We start from the raw sequence: 16,916 nt of genomic DNA, 5'->3' as shown, positions 1-16,916 counted from the left end.
ACAAACATTTCCAAAACGTTGTAATATAAAATTCACGAAATAGTAATCTGCAGTTGGAGCCAATGTCGAAATCTGCACTGCACTGATGGGAAGTAAACTCCTTTTGTAAGATGAATCAAAACCTGTTGCGGAGGAAGTAAACTCTGTTGCGTGCAGCGGCGGTGTTTAGACTGCAACAGCTAAGACGGCCGGAAGTCAAGTTTCTCACTTAAATTTACAACCTGTCGCTTGCGAAACACATCGTTCCCGAAGTCTGGAAAATAGGCCAGCTACTGAAGCCCGAAAAGGATGCCAGCAAAGGTGAATCTTACAAACCGATTTCGCTTTTGTCGCTTGTAGCAAGGACCCTTGTGGCTATAGTTCTTCCAGCATCAGAAATAACTTTCCAGTTGCCGATCAATAGCATAGGATCCGTAAGCAGCACAACAACTGAGCTGAAGGCCATCTCCATCTCCATATTAGCAGAGGACTCACTCAGAGCAAGCCGTGCTCATAATCTAGAAAGAGAAGTCTAACGTTACAAGAGAGAACCTCTAGATCAACAAGCCTTTCAACCAGGTTTAAGTAGCATTCACACGAATGCAGTCGCAGATGCAGTAAACAGTTATCGTGTGAATGCGGTCCTTGGAGAACATCCACCATCTATCGCAGCTGAGAAGCGCCAGCTATCAGGACAAACCAGAGTAGTATTGCGTCAATACGCTCGGGATGGTGCAGCCGTCAAAATTCCTATAGGGAAAGCACTGATGACACCGTGGAAAACATCTGCCCAGCATACAGCACAGGCCCCCACGACACACTGCTCCTTTTCAATTGCCCTACCAATCCTGCTAAGAAACTTAAGTTTGCAGCTTTGTGGTTACAAACCATATAAATAGCGAAATAGCCACATTCTTACGACTGATAGACCCAGAGTCAGATTAAGCAGAAAGATGAGAATACAAACATATTAACTACTGTTACAACAACGAGAACAAACTGCAATTATAGATGTAAACTTTATGATGATAAATAAATTATAGTTACTTCATTAATTCCTTTGAATTAATAAAATAAAAAAAATGAAAGTCATTTTTCAATACAGCATTTTCCATTTTCCGAACAAGACGTGAAAATTACATGCCAAAGGGTTGGTGAAAATGACATGCCAAAAATTAGTGAAAATGCAATTCTTGGGAATTGGTTAAGATGGCACGCCAAAGGATTGGTATAGATGCCATTCCAAAGAATTGTTGAAGATGCCATTCCATCGAGTTAGTAAAGATGACATGCTTAGGATCTGAAAATGAATTGCATCTTTTGGGGGTCACGCTCTTGTAAAAAGAATGAGTGAAGATGCTGAAAAAATGACATTCCATTTCACTTGCACCCATTCTTGAATAGCATCTTTGGCATCGAACATTTTGCTGGGATTGTAAACCATATTTCTTAATTCAATTTTAGCAGAGTGAATTTATTATTGTATTCGATTTTAGCGAAATAGTTTGAGAACTCCGAAATATTTTTTTCTAATATAACGAACAAAGCTATTTCTTCCAATGTCATTTTCGTTAGTTTTCGGTCACAGTAGATTTTCAAACGAATTGCTATTCAAATTTTGGATATTTTTAAATGGTTTTATTTAGCTCAGCCTGTTTGTTTTTTTATTTATTCTTGGGTCAAATTTAGTAATTAAAATTTCACCCTCTTCCTGTCAACCGATTAATCTGAAATTTTGTATACACTTTTTTAATATACCTAATATATAACGAAAAATTTGTCGCCATTACTTATCTTACGTGTAATTAAATTGTAAACAATAATATTTACATATATATTTGTTACCTCACGGTGTGCCTTAACCAAATTTAAATGGAAGGTGCTTACACCTGGGAAGTTTTTGCAGATTCTGAGACTACAATGCTCATAGATGAGAAATATCAAGAAATAAACAAATCGCCGGAGGGATTTTCAAATAAATCGCGATTTAAGTTCACATTTTTAGGGGTTCTTTAGGTTTTCACGATATTGCTTGGAAACCGCGAGTCCCTTGTAAATGGGCCTAAAGAAAATGTTGTAGCTGTGAAAATTCTCCACAAGATTGACCTTTTTGATATTTTCGTAGGTTTTACCGTTTTTGAGAGATAGAAGTTCAAATAGAGACAATGCACTGACTATATCGCCTCCTTATAAAACAATACACCCGCTAAACTTTTTACAACTCTAATCTGCAATATTTTCAAAAACATTTTTCGCAGTTTTTTTAATTTTTGCAGTAACCGTTTCCGCTGTTCTAGTGGATGGATTTTCACTCTATGGTTGATTTATATGATCCGAAACTAAAATATCGTGGGGTACCAGCACACTCAAAAAAATATTGTAAATACTCTACCCAGTTAGCTGCGGAAATTTGCGGATGAACATTTTGTGACATAACCTCTAAATGAAGAATTTGGAAAAGAGCTCAAAATCTGTAAAAAAACGCCTAACCCTACAATTTTCGGTACTGCCTTGGTCCAAACATTGCATATCGTAATATATCTCCGAATCTTAGATAGAGCAAAGATGGAACATATCGGTCCACTCCTTCCGGTACATCCCCCTTTAAAGTTCAAAAATATTCAATAACATGTTTCGCGCGATATCTCATAAACGGAGCAACCGATTTGGTCCAAACTTTGGATCTTGTAATATTTTGTCCAAACTTAGTTTAAACTCGAAACTAGGCCATATCGATCCACTTCTTAGGGTACCTACCTCACAAAAGTTCAAAATTTTTGTTTAAGTGCAGTTTAAGGTCTGTTCGAGGATCCTTTGGAAATTTTTACCGAAGGTAGTCCTTGTGATCCTGTTTACAGCGATATCATGTTTTTCGTGGGCAAGTCCATGCTTCCTGGTATAATGGCTCTAAATTGAACGGTGATCGACTGTAATCACTGGTGGGTGCAAAATCTATCGAAAGTAATAAGTCCCACAATAAGACCCACTTACAAAATCAAGTATATCCTTCCATACCTTCGGGTACCTCCTCCGAAACCTTGTGAACTGTAATCAAAATCCATATTTTTGTCGGCAAGTTCATACGTCGAATAAGAGGGCACATAATTCTGGAAACCATCTAAATACATAATTTTCTGTGAAAAACGGAGTTTCAAATCACACAGACTAAGGGTATATCTCCGTAAGCAAAGCCGACGCATACTTTTTTTACTTGTTTTACATTGAATTTTTAGTGGTACTATTAGTTGATATGTATTTATATGGTTTAGGCATCGAAATGATACTTAAGCATGCCCGATCATGCTCAAAATTTGTGATGATTCTTGCGTTGTGATAAATACACAGTCCCTAAAGTTTTAAGATGATATACCAATATTTAATATTTTTGTCGCACTGTCCTAAAGGAATGCATCCACTGTGCAATGGTGCACAAGAAGAGAATGCTATTTTGGGTTTTTGTATGGACGCGTGCATGGCTGAAGTAGGAAATCACATCTTTACAATGATGCAAAGTAGGTTGGCGTAGATGGCCAAACAACGGAGATATCGCAATAGTCGGTAATACATCTCATTTTTCAATTTTTTTGTAATCACGCTATAGGTAGCAATTTTGATCCAATCGTCAGGAAATGTTGAGGGTTAGTGGGAGACCTACAGAGGAATAAGCCTATTGATTCCGGTGATGGTCGGATAATATTCAGGAGTCAGAATGGGCAAACAACTTATTTGGAGAAAAAGTCAACATTTTATTTCATATTTATTTCAAATATCACTTTTGCAACGATGTAACGTAGGTTGGCGTAGGTGGCCAAATAACGGAGATATGGCAATAGTCGGTAATACATCCAACTTTTTATTTGTAATTACGCTAAAAGTCGCAATTTTTGTTGTAAAAAAACTTAATTTGAGAAAAGGCCAACGTTTTATTTCAAAGCGAATATCTCTCTTCTGTAAGAGGTATGTATATCGAAAGCAAAACCCGGCAAGCGAAGTAGAAATTATCACCCTTACAACGATGTGAAGTAGGTTGTCATAGGTGGTCAAACAACAGATATATCAGGAAAAATGTCTAAAATTGTCTTTTCCATTTCAAAAAAATCCAAAAAATTTTTGATACTACATCAATGATTTTTGGTACATAGATTAAGAAAAAAATCTGCATTCCAAATCTGTTTTCGTTATTAACTTTGATCGTTGCGCGCAAAAGATATGACCGTTTTAATTATGATAATTAGAAAAAATTCTAAAAAAATCGCGGCTTAATATATTTAGTTGTTATATCCTATTATCGTTAACTGAATTCGTAACCTTTGCGATGATGCAAAAAATAATCGCAAAGTCGCAAGGGATTCGCGAAAAATCAAATTTGTTCAATAATTTCACGTATATACAAACACATTTTTGAAACAATAGCGCTCATACTTACGAAAAATATATAAAAAAATTATAACAGCATCCAGACATTTTGAGGAATAAAATGGAACCTAAGTTGTGAAGGTTGGAGCTATAGTATTCATGTTATTTGCAAAAATACGAAGAAAATATTAGGAAAAAATTAAAATCATATCATTCTAATTTTATTTTTTTATGGTTTTATAGGAAAAGTTGGAGAAAAAATGTTTGAGTTCTTCGGCATTTTCGTCAAAATTTCACGCAATAATTATGATATTCCGTTGTAACAAACTTTTCGCTTATAGTTTTCCTATTGGATAATATTATTAGAACCTTATATTAAATCACAAGGAATTCCAATTGTGGCATAACGTTAAAATAATGTTATATTGAATATTATAACATTTGAGACGCATATAAACCGCGTAATTATGAAAATGACATGATGCGCATCCGATTTTCCAACACAGCGAATCAATCCCTCTTATTTGATGTACAGTTTGTCAAATTCTATTTGGCGGCCACGATGTAGCATCTGCTGCATATTAGGGTGCAAAATACTGTAAAATGGTCATAATTTCCGCGAAGTTCATTTACATTTTATGCGCATCCGATTTCAATAATCACCATTAAAAAATACATCATTCTATGCCGTTTCAATACGATCCATCAAGAACCGTGGATGTAGCATCGCACTCAATTTTTAGAAAAAATCTATTATATCTCTGGATTTACGAGAGTTTTTAAATATCTGTTTTCGCGCAGTTTAAACACGCGTATCGATTTATTTATTTAAGTAGAACTGACACATCCAAAACGCGTTTTAATATGCGATATTTTCAAAATAATTTTTTGCAAATGTTCGAAATTTGAGGGGTATCATATCCGCCGATCTAGTTGGTGGATTTTTACGCGTCGTGGCTTGTTAAATTCAGAACGTAAAAAAACTAAATTTACGCGGGTTTCCACGGAAATCGAATGACGTTTGTAAATTTTAAACCAAAAAATAGGTTTTTGAGAAAAATTTACGCACAAAAATTTCGTGTTTGGGCGCAGATTACTGTGATCTTGTGAGGGCTACACCCTCATGTTATACATTAAAAAATGCGAAATCGCGAGTACTACAATCAAATAATAAGCTTTTAGGGAAATCCAGCTGCGCGTCCCGATTAGAGCAAAAATTCAAAAAACCCAATTTTTCAGGTTTCAAAATGTCAGCATCCGTTTGAGGTAGATACAGTGGATATATTAAAAAATCATACATTAGAAACTTCAACTCTGAAGTGTACTCTTTAACTTCTCCTTTGAGCATTAAGCTCTACATTGTGTTGTAAAACCACTAATTGGAAAATAACATAATGAAACTCGTTTAATTCAACGATTTTTTCCGATTTTTTTACATTAGTACGACCACAGCTTCCGCTCAAATTACTATTTTAAGAAACCCCTCGGTGAATCGGGCTAAAACTGTTTATTTCACCGAAATGCGGTCAAAAGTTATGGTATAGTAAAACTGATCGCGAGTTACAATACCCCATACCTCAGTTTCAACATAAGTTAATTTTCTACAAAAAGCTTGATATTGCAATAGTCGGTAATGCATCCCTTATTCCATTTTTTGGGCAATTACACTACAGTTCGGAATTTGTATCGGGTCCTCACGAAATTTTGGGGGTTGATGGGGGTTTCACAGAGAAAGAAGCCTATTTATGGTTGGTGTACATCCATCCCACTTTTCCATTTTTATACCCTACACCACTACACGCAGAGAAAAAAATATGTTTGATCCAACAATATTCCAAGAGCAAAATATGTATTGTTAACATATTGTTGGATTCCTCATGTAGTATTGTAAATCCAAAAATAGTTTGTGTCATCTGAACAATATTTCTCTCTTTTCTTCGAAAATTTGTTTCTCTTCTCTCGCTATTCGATGCCGTGTTGAAAAAACAATTTTGGTGAGTTGTGGTGTGTTTGTATGACATGCTGCCTTTACCTTTGTTTTTGTGTGTATGTACTTGTGAGACTCTTGTTTTTATTTGTTTCTGTTTTGTTTCATTCTTCTTTCATTTTCATGTTTGTTATGGTGTTTAATTATTCCTTATGTTGTGGTGGGTTCTTGTGGCTTTTTGTTTGTCTTTGTTGTCAGCCAATGCAGCAAACCATGTATTGTGTTCATCAATGATTGCAATATTATACGCGACATTTATATCCAAGTTATGCGAAAAGTGTATATGAGAAGTATATGCACTCAAATCAAAAATTTCTGGGCTGGTTTTCTGTATTGACAATACCTTTTGTAAACAAAATTAGATTATGATAGTTCCTACAATCGGTATCGTTAACGATTTTAACAATATTGCGGAAATTCGAAAGTTGTTTTTGTTTTCTATGTTTGGAACATAAGATGGTATTTTTGGATTTGGATTACAATGTTTGAACAAAACAAATACATTTTTGGAACCAAAACATATATTTTTGTTCCAACAAAAGCGAAAAATATTTTTTCTCTGCGTGTATGTGGGGAGGGTATTATAAGTTGGTTTTGGCCAAAAAGTTTGTAACGCATCGAAATAATGGTCGTAGACCCATACTTATATATACCAAATTGAATGTCTCGACGAGCTGAGTCGATCAGGCTATGTGTGTCCGTCCGTCCGTCTGTCCATCTAAACCTTGTAATCACGCTACAGGTCGCAATTTTGATCGGATCGTAACGAAATTTTGGATGTTGATGGGGGTCCCGGAGGGGAAGAAGCCTATTGATCTTGGTGATGGTCGGATAATATTTAGGGGTCGGAAAGGGCAAACAACTTAGGTGGATAAAAAGACGTTTTTTTCAAAGCGAATATCTCAGCTTTTGTATGGGGTATACAAAAGCAAAACCTGACAATGAAAGTAGAAAATATCACCTTTCTAATGATGTAAAGTAGGTGCTCGTAGGTGATCAAACAACGAAGATATCACAATAGTAGCAAATAAAACCCCAATTTTCATTTTTGCGATTTTAATTATATTGACGAATATCACAGCTTTGGTTTAAAATTTTCCAAAAGCAAAGCCTGACTATGAAAGTAGAAGATTCCGTCTTTTCAATGATGCAAACTAGATCGGCGTAGGTAACCAAATAACGGAGATATCGCAATAGTCGGTAATACATCCCATTTTTCTATTTTTTTTTTGGAAATCACGCTACAGGTCGCAATTTTGATCGGATCGTCACGAAAATTTGAGGGTTAATGGGGGTCTCACAGATGAAGAAGCCTATTGATTTTGGTGATGGTCGGATAATATTTAGGGGTCGGAATGGGCAAACACTTATTTGGAGAAAATTCAACATTTTATTTCAAAGCAAATATCTCTGTTTCTTTAAGAGGTATATCAAAAGCAAAGGAAAGTAGAAAATATCACCTTTACAACGATGTAAAGATGGTTGTCGTAGGTGGTCAAATAGCAGAAATATGGCAATAGTCGATAATGGTCGCAATTTTGATCGGATCGTCACGAAATTTTGGGGGTTAATGGGGGGTCCCAAAGAGAAAGAAGTCTATTGATTTTGATGATGGTCGGGTAATATTCAGGGGTCGGAATGGGCAAACACTTATTTGGAGAAAGGTCAACGTTTTATTTCAAAGCCAATATCTCTGTTTCTTTAAGAGGTATATCTAAAGCAAAACCTGGCAAGGAATGTAGAAAATATCACCTTTACAACGATGTTAAGTAGGTTGTCGTAGCTGCTCAAACAACAGAGATATCGGAATAGTCGGTAATGCATCCCATTTTCCGATTTGTTTGTAATCACGCTACAGGTCGCAATTTTGATCGGATCGTCACGAATTTTTTGGGAGTTGATGCGGGTCCCACAGAGGAAGAAGCCTATTTAGTTTGGTGATGGTCGGATAATATTCAGGAGTCGGAATAAGCGAAAAGCTTATGTGGAGAAATGTCAACGTTTTTTTTCTTATGCGAATATCTCCGCTTCTGGTTGGAGTATTCCAAAAAGAATACCCGTCAATGGAAGAAGAAAAGATCTCGTTTATATTGATGCAAATTATGATGGCGTACGTGAGCAAACCGAGATATTGCAAAATTCAGTAATGTACCCAATTTTTCCATTTTTTGTAATCTCGCTACAAGTTGGAATTTTGACCGGATAGTGACGAAATTTTGGGGGTAGATGAAGGCTCCACAGATGAAGAAGCCTATTGATTTTGCTGATAGTCGGATAATATTTAGGGGTCGGAATGGGGAAAACTCATTTGGAGACAAATTCAAAGTTTTGTTCTTTGTGAATATATCGGCTTCTTGTAGGGGCATTCCAACGGCAAAGCCTGTCAATGGAAGAAGAAAATATTACCTTTACATTGGTGTAAAGCAGGTTGGCGAAGGTGGTCAAACAAGGGAGATACTACAATAGTCGGTAATGCATCCAATTCTTCTATTTTTTGCAATCAAGCTACAGGTCGTAATTTTGATCGGATGGTCACGAAATTTTGGTTGCTTATGGGTGTCCCAGAGAGAAAGAGGCATATTATTTTGGTGGTTGTCGGATTATATTCCCTAAAAGAAATGTTTACCAGTGAAAAGCTTATGTACAGGCGTAGTGGTGTAGGGTATCACATGGTCGGCCCCGTCCCGACGATAGCCTTTGCTCACTTGTTTTATTTGAGTTGCACTGACGATGCACTTAAATGCGTTTCAACAAAATTGACATCTATTAATGAAGACATTCAGAGCAAAGGCACTAACCTATACCAATTTTAATATTTTGAATTTTACCAGTCAAAATTTTATGCACAGGGCTATTGACTGTAGCCTTGGCTCACTTGTTTTACTTTGATTTTTGGTTATCTTATATTTAATGTGCTTTTTTATCAAATCCCATCGATATTGGGGGTTTGGAAAGTTAAATCTTATTCTAAATCACTATTTGGCCTTTCTACTATGAGTATAGAATTATCAGAATTTTGGTGTATTTTGTAATGCGGAAGATGTTCATGTGACCAGCACAATTTTTCTTACATAATACATTCCCTCATTATCTATTCTATGCCCATGCTTTTAGTGCAAACAGATTATGTTTATGTGTATTAATTAAACCAAAATTATCTGTGTCTTAATACATATGTACGTACATATTTAACAAATAATATTGTGTTTTTACTTACCATCAGCCGAATGACTTGATGCTTTACGCATACTGGTCAAGCGATAAAATGGTGGCGTTTCCGTCCTTTCGATTAAGCAATTAAGGGTTTCAACAGTTTGTAATTCTGCCATTAATTCGTCCAACAAACGATCCGGACAGGTACGAGCCAAATAAAGGGCAACACGTTTTGCCTTAAAAACAGGAACAAACAAATCGACGAAAAGGGAAAGAAGAATGAAAAAAAAAACGTGTAGTCAAATAATTAAACGACCACGAAATTGTGAAGAAAACATAAGTACTGTAAAAGAATACATAAGGATTCCTTTCATCATTGCTATCTTTGCATTTTTTGTGCAGACTCAATGGAAATGATTTAAAGGAAATATTTTAATTAGTCTTTTCTGTTTCAATTCCCACGATCGTAAATACTTACGTAAGGTAGTAATTCGTTGGGAGCCATACCGCTCATTATTACCAAGTAACGTAGAATCACCTTTAGATTGTTTGGCCAGAATTGACACAGTGTACCCCATAGCTCTTCAATGTCACGTGGATGGGTATCGGAAAACTGATAAAAAAAAAAACAATTCCAAGTAAAGAATCAGCAGAATCAGATTATCAATTCATTACAAACGTTTCATTCAAATGAGTATTTTTTTAATGTTTTGGTTTACATTACCTTGGCCGTTATGTAGAACAGATTGTTAAGTATCATTTCAGTGGCTTCCGTTGAACCAGTACCTTCACGGCGTCCTCTTGTTCCCGAATCAGGAAAATACTGAAAAAATAATATTGTGAAATGTTTATTTAAAATAGTATTACGCCAGCTGTTAGCATTGCTTAGAGGAAGAGCATAATGACATCTTTCAAACGAATTTGAAATTACTTATTCATTTTATAAGTAAATATTTATACTAAGTAAAACAAAATACTTAGAAAAATGTTGGACAAGGCAAGTAAACAAGAAAATTTTACGTTAGCATTTTTTTAAGAACATAAAAGGTCAAAGTATACCCAATTTCCGGTCAGACAGGATTGTTGTATAGACATTAGGGTTATGACTTTTTTACAATTTCGTATTCCTGTATGATATACCCTCAGCATTTATCCTAACGAGGGAATATACACTTTCATACGGGCAAAATGTGCCTCATCGAAATAATGGTTTTAGACCCCAAGTATGTTTGGACGAAATGTGTTTCAGACAATTTGGATTCGATTGAGCAATGTCCGTCCGTCTGTCTGTCTGGCTGGAGCGCACGATAACTCTCGAACGGATGGACCGATTCGGTTCATATTTTGGCTTTCGTAATATTTTGCCCAAACTTAGTTTAAGTTCGAAGATGGGTTATATAGGTCCACTCCTTCCGGTACCTCCCCCACAAAAGTTCGAAAATGTTCGGAAAATTTGTGCGCACGATAACTCTTGAAGGGGGTAACCGAAATGTGTACTAGGCTTAGATAAAGTTTCAATATGGACTTAATCGGTCCACTCCTTCGGGTACCTCCCACTCAACATTTAGGAAAAATTCAGTTTAGGGCCATCTGTCGAATCGCTTTCATTTTTGTTTTAGCAACTTGTATTCACTGCTTCCTATACGACGTTACAAGTTTCATCAGGGGCAAGTCCATACTTCCTGAGAAAATAGCCTGAAAATTGCAGAAAAAACCCTATGACACCGAGTGAGAAAAAATTACACCTTATTTCATAATAGTTTTTCCTGCTCTACACGGCTATGTGGTGGTATTTTTGATATTTGCAAAAAAGTGCAAAAAGTTATATCCCTAATGTACATGGGTATCAGAGGCCTTCGATGGAAGATACACTCCATAGTATCTGGGCTAGAATATTTGTAAAAAAACAAGTAAGAAAAGCGTTAAGTTCGGCCGGGCCGAACTTTTTATACCCTCCACCACAAATTTCAGCCATTTCGGTGGATTAATGTGACCACAACCTTAAAAAAACCGAAATTCGGAAGGTACCGTTCTATGGGGGCTATATGATGGCGTGGACCTATACCAACAAATTTCTGGGGGAAAGTTTTATAAGCCTAAAGAAGACTAAATACCAAATTTCAGCCATTTCGGTGTGATAATGAGGCTAAAACCTTCAAAATATCGAAAATCGGGAGATATCGTATTATGGGTGCTATATCAACACGTGGACCTATATAAACATTTTATGGTAGAAATGTTTCTTAGCCTCTGGAAACACAAAATACAAAGTTACAACCGATTCTTTGGTCAAGTGAGTCTAATACATTCAAAATATATTAAAATGACGCGTACTTTATAAGGGGCGTTATGTGGGGGCTATACCAAAACGTGGTCCTATATAACCCAACTTTGGTAGGAATGTTTTTTGGCCTCTGAAGACACAAAGTACCAAATTACAACCAATTCTGTGGTCAAATGGGTCTAATACATTCAAAATAATTTAAAATGACGCGTACTTTATATGGGGCCTTATATGGGGGCTATACCAAAACGTGGACCTATATAACTCAACTTTGGTAGGAATGTTTTTTGGCCTCTGGAGACACAAAGTACCAAACTACAACCAATTCGGTGGTAGAATGGGACAAATATCTTAAAAATTCCTTAAAACGACGACGCGTCACGCGTCATTTTGTATGGGGGCTATACGAAAGCGTGGACCTACATAGCCCGCTTTCAATACCATAAGTCCTACGTACAAATAATATATTTTCCCAAAATTTCATCAACCTACGTCAATCCGTTCGGACGCTAGAGTGATTTCCACAGACGGACAGACGGACAGACGGACGGACATGGCTATATCGATGTAGAATTGCACGCTGATCAAGAATATATATACTTTGTGGGGTCTACAATGATTATTTCGAGTAGTTACAAACGTAGTGACAAACTTAATATACCCCCATCCTATGGTGGAGGGTATAAAAATCCAATATAATTCTGAATTGAATTTTCAGAAGTGGCTTTTTTGGACATTTGAACAAAAACTTGGATTAAGATTAAGATTCAAAAGTGTTGCCGATTAGGTACTTAAAGGAATGGGCCGACATGGTCCATTATAGAAGTGGATCTTATTTTGGGAGTTATAACTTTTCGATAGATATCGCGCCCACTAGTCATTTCAGTGGGTCATCGTATACCTTTGGGACCAGTATGCCAGGAAGCATGGACTTGTCCACGGAAAACATAGTATCGCTGTAAACAAGACCACATCGAACAGCATCGGTACACATTTCCAGAGGATCTTCGAAAAGACCTTTAGTTGTACTTGGATACGAATGTTGAATTTTGTGGGGAGGTATCTTAAGGAGAGGTCCGATATGGGCCATTTAGAAGTTAAACTAAATTTGGGCAAAATATTAGGAGATCCAAAGTTTGGACCAAATTGCATACCATTTTACTGAATTTTTTTAAAAAAACTAACTGAAACTAAGTTTGGACAAAATATGACTAAGGTCAAATTTTGGACCAAATCGGTTGATCAGTTCGAGAGTTATCGTGCTCTCCAGCCACCACATTTGTTGTCATGGGGTTTTTTTTACACCTGTCGGGCTGTTTTCTCATGATATATGGACTTGCCCTTGAAAAACCTTTACCATCGTAATTGACGCAGCGAATGCAAGTTGCTTCAACAGAAATCAAAGTGATTCGACAGCAGGTCATAAAGCGAACTCATCCGAAATTTTGTGTGGGTGGTTCCCGAAGGAGTGGGCAAATATATTCCATATTTGGACCTGATCTATATCTTGTATATATATTAGAATGTGCAAAGTATGGACCAAATCGGTCACTCCCTTCAAGAGTTATCGTGCGCACAATTCGTCCGAATATTTTTGAACTTTTGTAGGGGAGGTACCTGAAGGATTGGACTGATATGGCTTATATTCGAACTTAAACTAAGATTAAACAAAATATTAAGAAGGCCAAACATTATCTTGCTCTCCAACTACTACACACGGTGTCATAGGAGTTTTTTCACCTTTCAGGCTATTTTCTCAGGAAGTATGGACATGCCCTTAATGCAACTTGAACCGTCGTATAGGGGAAAGTGAATACGAGTTGCTACAACAAAAATCAAAGCAATTCGAGAGTAGTTCCTAAACTAAAGTTTTCCGAAATTTTGTGTGGAAGGAGTGGATCGATTGAATCCATATTGGAACCTCATCTAAGTCTGGTAGAAATTTTACGAAGTACACATTTTCCGAACATTTTCGACCTTTTGTGGAGGAGGTACCGGAAGGAGTGGACCGATATAACCCATCTTCGAATATAAACTAAGTTTTGACAAAATATTACGAAAGCCAAATTTTGGACCGAATCGGTTGATTCCTTCGAAAGTTATCCTGTACTCCAGCCAGACAGACAGACGGACGGACATGACTAAATCAACCCCAAATTGTCTGAAACGGATTTCATCCAAACTTACTTGGGGTCTAAAACCATTAATTCGATTAGGCACATTTTGCCCGTATGAAAGTGTATATACTAGGGTTATGACTTTTTACAACCTCGTATCCCTGTATGATATTTTAATGAGCTTTTACCTAAGATGGCATAAAATTTTAATTATAATGTGATTCGATAAAAAGCTTCAGCGCAAAAAGCTTTAAAGTTTTTACTTTTCAGAACTTTGGACAATTTTTTTTAAATCGCTATAAGCAGATAACCCCAAAAGAGAGAAAAACAATTTTAATGAATGTAGGTCCACGTTTAGGTATAGCTCCCATCAGGACGTACGCAGGGGGGTTTGGTCGACAAAATTTTTTTATCTACTTTAACAAATTATTACGATTTTTTTTCTAAAATAATTTTTGTTTTTGAAATTTCAATTGAAAACTGATATTGTTCTGAAGGTTCTGTACTGAAAATGTACTTTATCAACAAGTTGTCTAAGAAATATTTAACCTTTTTGTGTGAATACTCTTTTTAGAGAGGGTGCCACCGTGGTGCAATGGTATGCACACCCGCCTTGCACACTTAAGGTCATGGGTTTGATTTCCCGGCCAGGCAACATAAAAACACTTTTCAACGGTGGCAAAATACCCTTCAGTAATGTTGGCGACATTTCCTGAGTATTTCAGCCATGTAAAAATTCTCTACAAAAGTGGTGTCTTAGACACGCCGATAAACTGTAGGTCCCATATCATTGAGCTAATATGAACCAGGGTGCACTCAGGGGTGCACTCATTGATATGAGAGAAATCTCCATTGTCCCTTATGGGATGTTTGTGGAACAATTATTATATTACTCTTTTTAGAGAAACTTCCAGTAAAACTAAATTCCTTCTTTATGCCATGCCAGTGTTTTGAAGTTCTGAAATGAATAAAAGGTCTTGAGGCTTTAAACTCATTATGTATTCAAAACGATTACAAATTCAGTACTGTGCGGATTAGAAGTACATAAAATGAAATGTCTTTTGGACAATATGTACGACATACCAAGGGTTTTTCGTGGAGTATATCTCGAAAACCATTTAGAAAATTGTTTAACTGCCTTAATCAAAATGTTGTAATCCTAGTTTATATCAATTTGTTGCTAAACAGTGGAATAAAATAATGGAGAAAAATGTATTGTTGTGCATTATAAAGTGATAATATCTGCTATAAATAGCATGCCAACCTGAATTTTTTCCTATCAGTAACAATTTTGTAGCTGAAAACAACCGTAAACGAAATTAATGCTTAAACTTTGGTTATATGGTATTGTATTAAAATATGCTGTTATTTGTATTGTATATCACGGTACTCTTGAACCAACTTTAAATGAAAGAAGTTTAGATGAGGAAATAAATAAAAATCGCAATTTTAGGGTTTTTTAGGTTTGGACGGTTTTGCTGGGAAACCAAAAGCCATATCAAAATGTAACTAAAGAAAATGTTGTAGCAGTGAAAATTCTCTACAATATTGTTTTTATGATATTTTAGTGGGTTTTACCATTTTCGAAATATAGAAGTTCAAATTGGGACAATTCACTGAGTGTATCGTCTCCTTATAAAACAATGTCATGACTACAATTTTCTAACTTAAACTTATATATCTCAAAAATGGTACAACCGAGTAAAAAATTACGAATCCCAATCTTGTAGAGAATTTTCACAGCTATACGACTTTCTGTAGTCCCATTTCGATAAGACTTTCTGTTTTGAAGCAAATCGTGAAAACCTAACAAAAAACCCAAAAATGTGACCTGAACTTCTTTATCTCAAAAATGGTAAAACCTAGGAACAAATCAAACAAATTTTCAAAGTTACAACATTTTCTTTAGCCCCATTTCGATAGGACTAGCAGTTTCCAAGCAAAATCGCGAAAACCTAAAATATACCTAAAAATGTGAACTTATTTTAAATACCCTCCAACGATTTTTTCTTGTTTTCGGATTTTTCTCATCTATGAACATTGCTGTTTCAGAATCCTCAAAAACTTCCCAGCTGTAAACTCCTTTCATTTAACGTTGGTTCAAGAGCACCGTGATATTGAACCATCACGATAAAAATTTACCTAATCGAAATAATGTTCTTAGACTAATCATTTGTTTTGACGAAACCCGCGTCAAACAATTTGGAGACGATTTATTCCAGTTCCAGGCTCGTGCTAATTATAACTCTCGAACTGATCAGCAGATTTGGTCCAAATTTTGGATCGCGCAATATTTTGTCCAAACTTCCTTAGGGCACCAGACTTCAAAATGTGTCCCTAAAATCGTGAGCAAAGTCCAATTCGATTTTTGCGAGACCTAGAGTAGGTTCGAATATGGATTATATCGATTCACTCCTTCAGATACCTCCAACACAAAATTTCAATTATCCGATTTGACCGAAACTATAAACATCCTAAAATTACGTACATATATCAAGTACCAAGAGGGTCTATTTGGGACAACATCTTCGGATACATCCCTCACAAAAGTTCAACATTAGTGTAGTTTAAGGGCTGTTCGATGAGCCATTGCACTTTTTGACCAATGGTACTTCTTGCGGTCTTGTTTACAGCGATATTGTATTTTTAGTGCGTAAGTCCATGGTATGTCAGGATTGGTCCAAAAGCTCTAAATCTTACGCCAAACAACTAAATTGAATTCCAAAATTAGGTCCACTTCCAAAATGGACTATATCAGTCGATACTTTCAGGTATCGGTTGTACAAAAGTGCAAAACTTTTGCGCTTTTATAGAAGTCACATTTTTGGGCACAACATAAGCATTGATTCGTAACGCCAACAATCGTGATGTTATACACCCCAAATGTTTCGAAATTATTGTTGGAAAGTTTATACGTCCAAAACAGGAGACGAAATTCTAAAACTTCTTCACTACACAATTTATAGAAAAAAATTGGCTATGTAGCCCGTATTCGCTCTGTCTATATATAAAAGTCTCAACCCATACAGGCTGAGGGTAT

The 16,916-nt window shown here is 36.1% G+C and overlaps 1 protein-coding gene across 20 annotated transcripts in view; it reads right to left on the bottom strand.

Moving 5' to 3' along the window:
* Positions 1–16,916, bottom strand: part of fry (microtubule binding protein furry) — a 522,947-nt gene that overhangs the window by 57,370 nt on the left and 448,661 nt on the right. For all 20 annotated transcript variants that reach the window (XM_073983048.1, XM_073983059.1, XM_073983061.1 and 17 more), the window contains 3 exons: positions 10,200–10,298; positions 9,954–10,088; positions 9,540–9,711 (listed from right to left, as the gene is read on the bottom strand). In XM_073983048.1, the coding sequence (XP_073839149.1) occupies positions 9,540–9,711; positions 9,954–10,088; positions 10,200–10,298 (406 nt within the window). The remainder of the gene's footprint in view (positions 1–9,539; positions 9,712–9,953; positions 10,089–10,199; positions 10,299–16,916) is intronic.

This window comes from Musca autumnalis, unplaced genomic scaffold (genome assembly GCF_047663935.1).
Source record: "Musca autumnalis isolate F117 unplaced genomic scaffold, ASM4766393v1 scaffold_4, whole genome shotgun sequence".
Classification (NCBI taxonomy): domain Eukaryota; kingdom Metazoa; phylum Arthropoda; class Insecta; order Diptera; family Muscidae; genus Musca; species Musca autumnalis.
The sequence above is the reverse complement of the archived record's forward strand: the minus strand, read 5'-3'. Positions and strand labels throughout refer to the sequence as shown.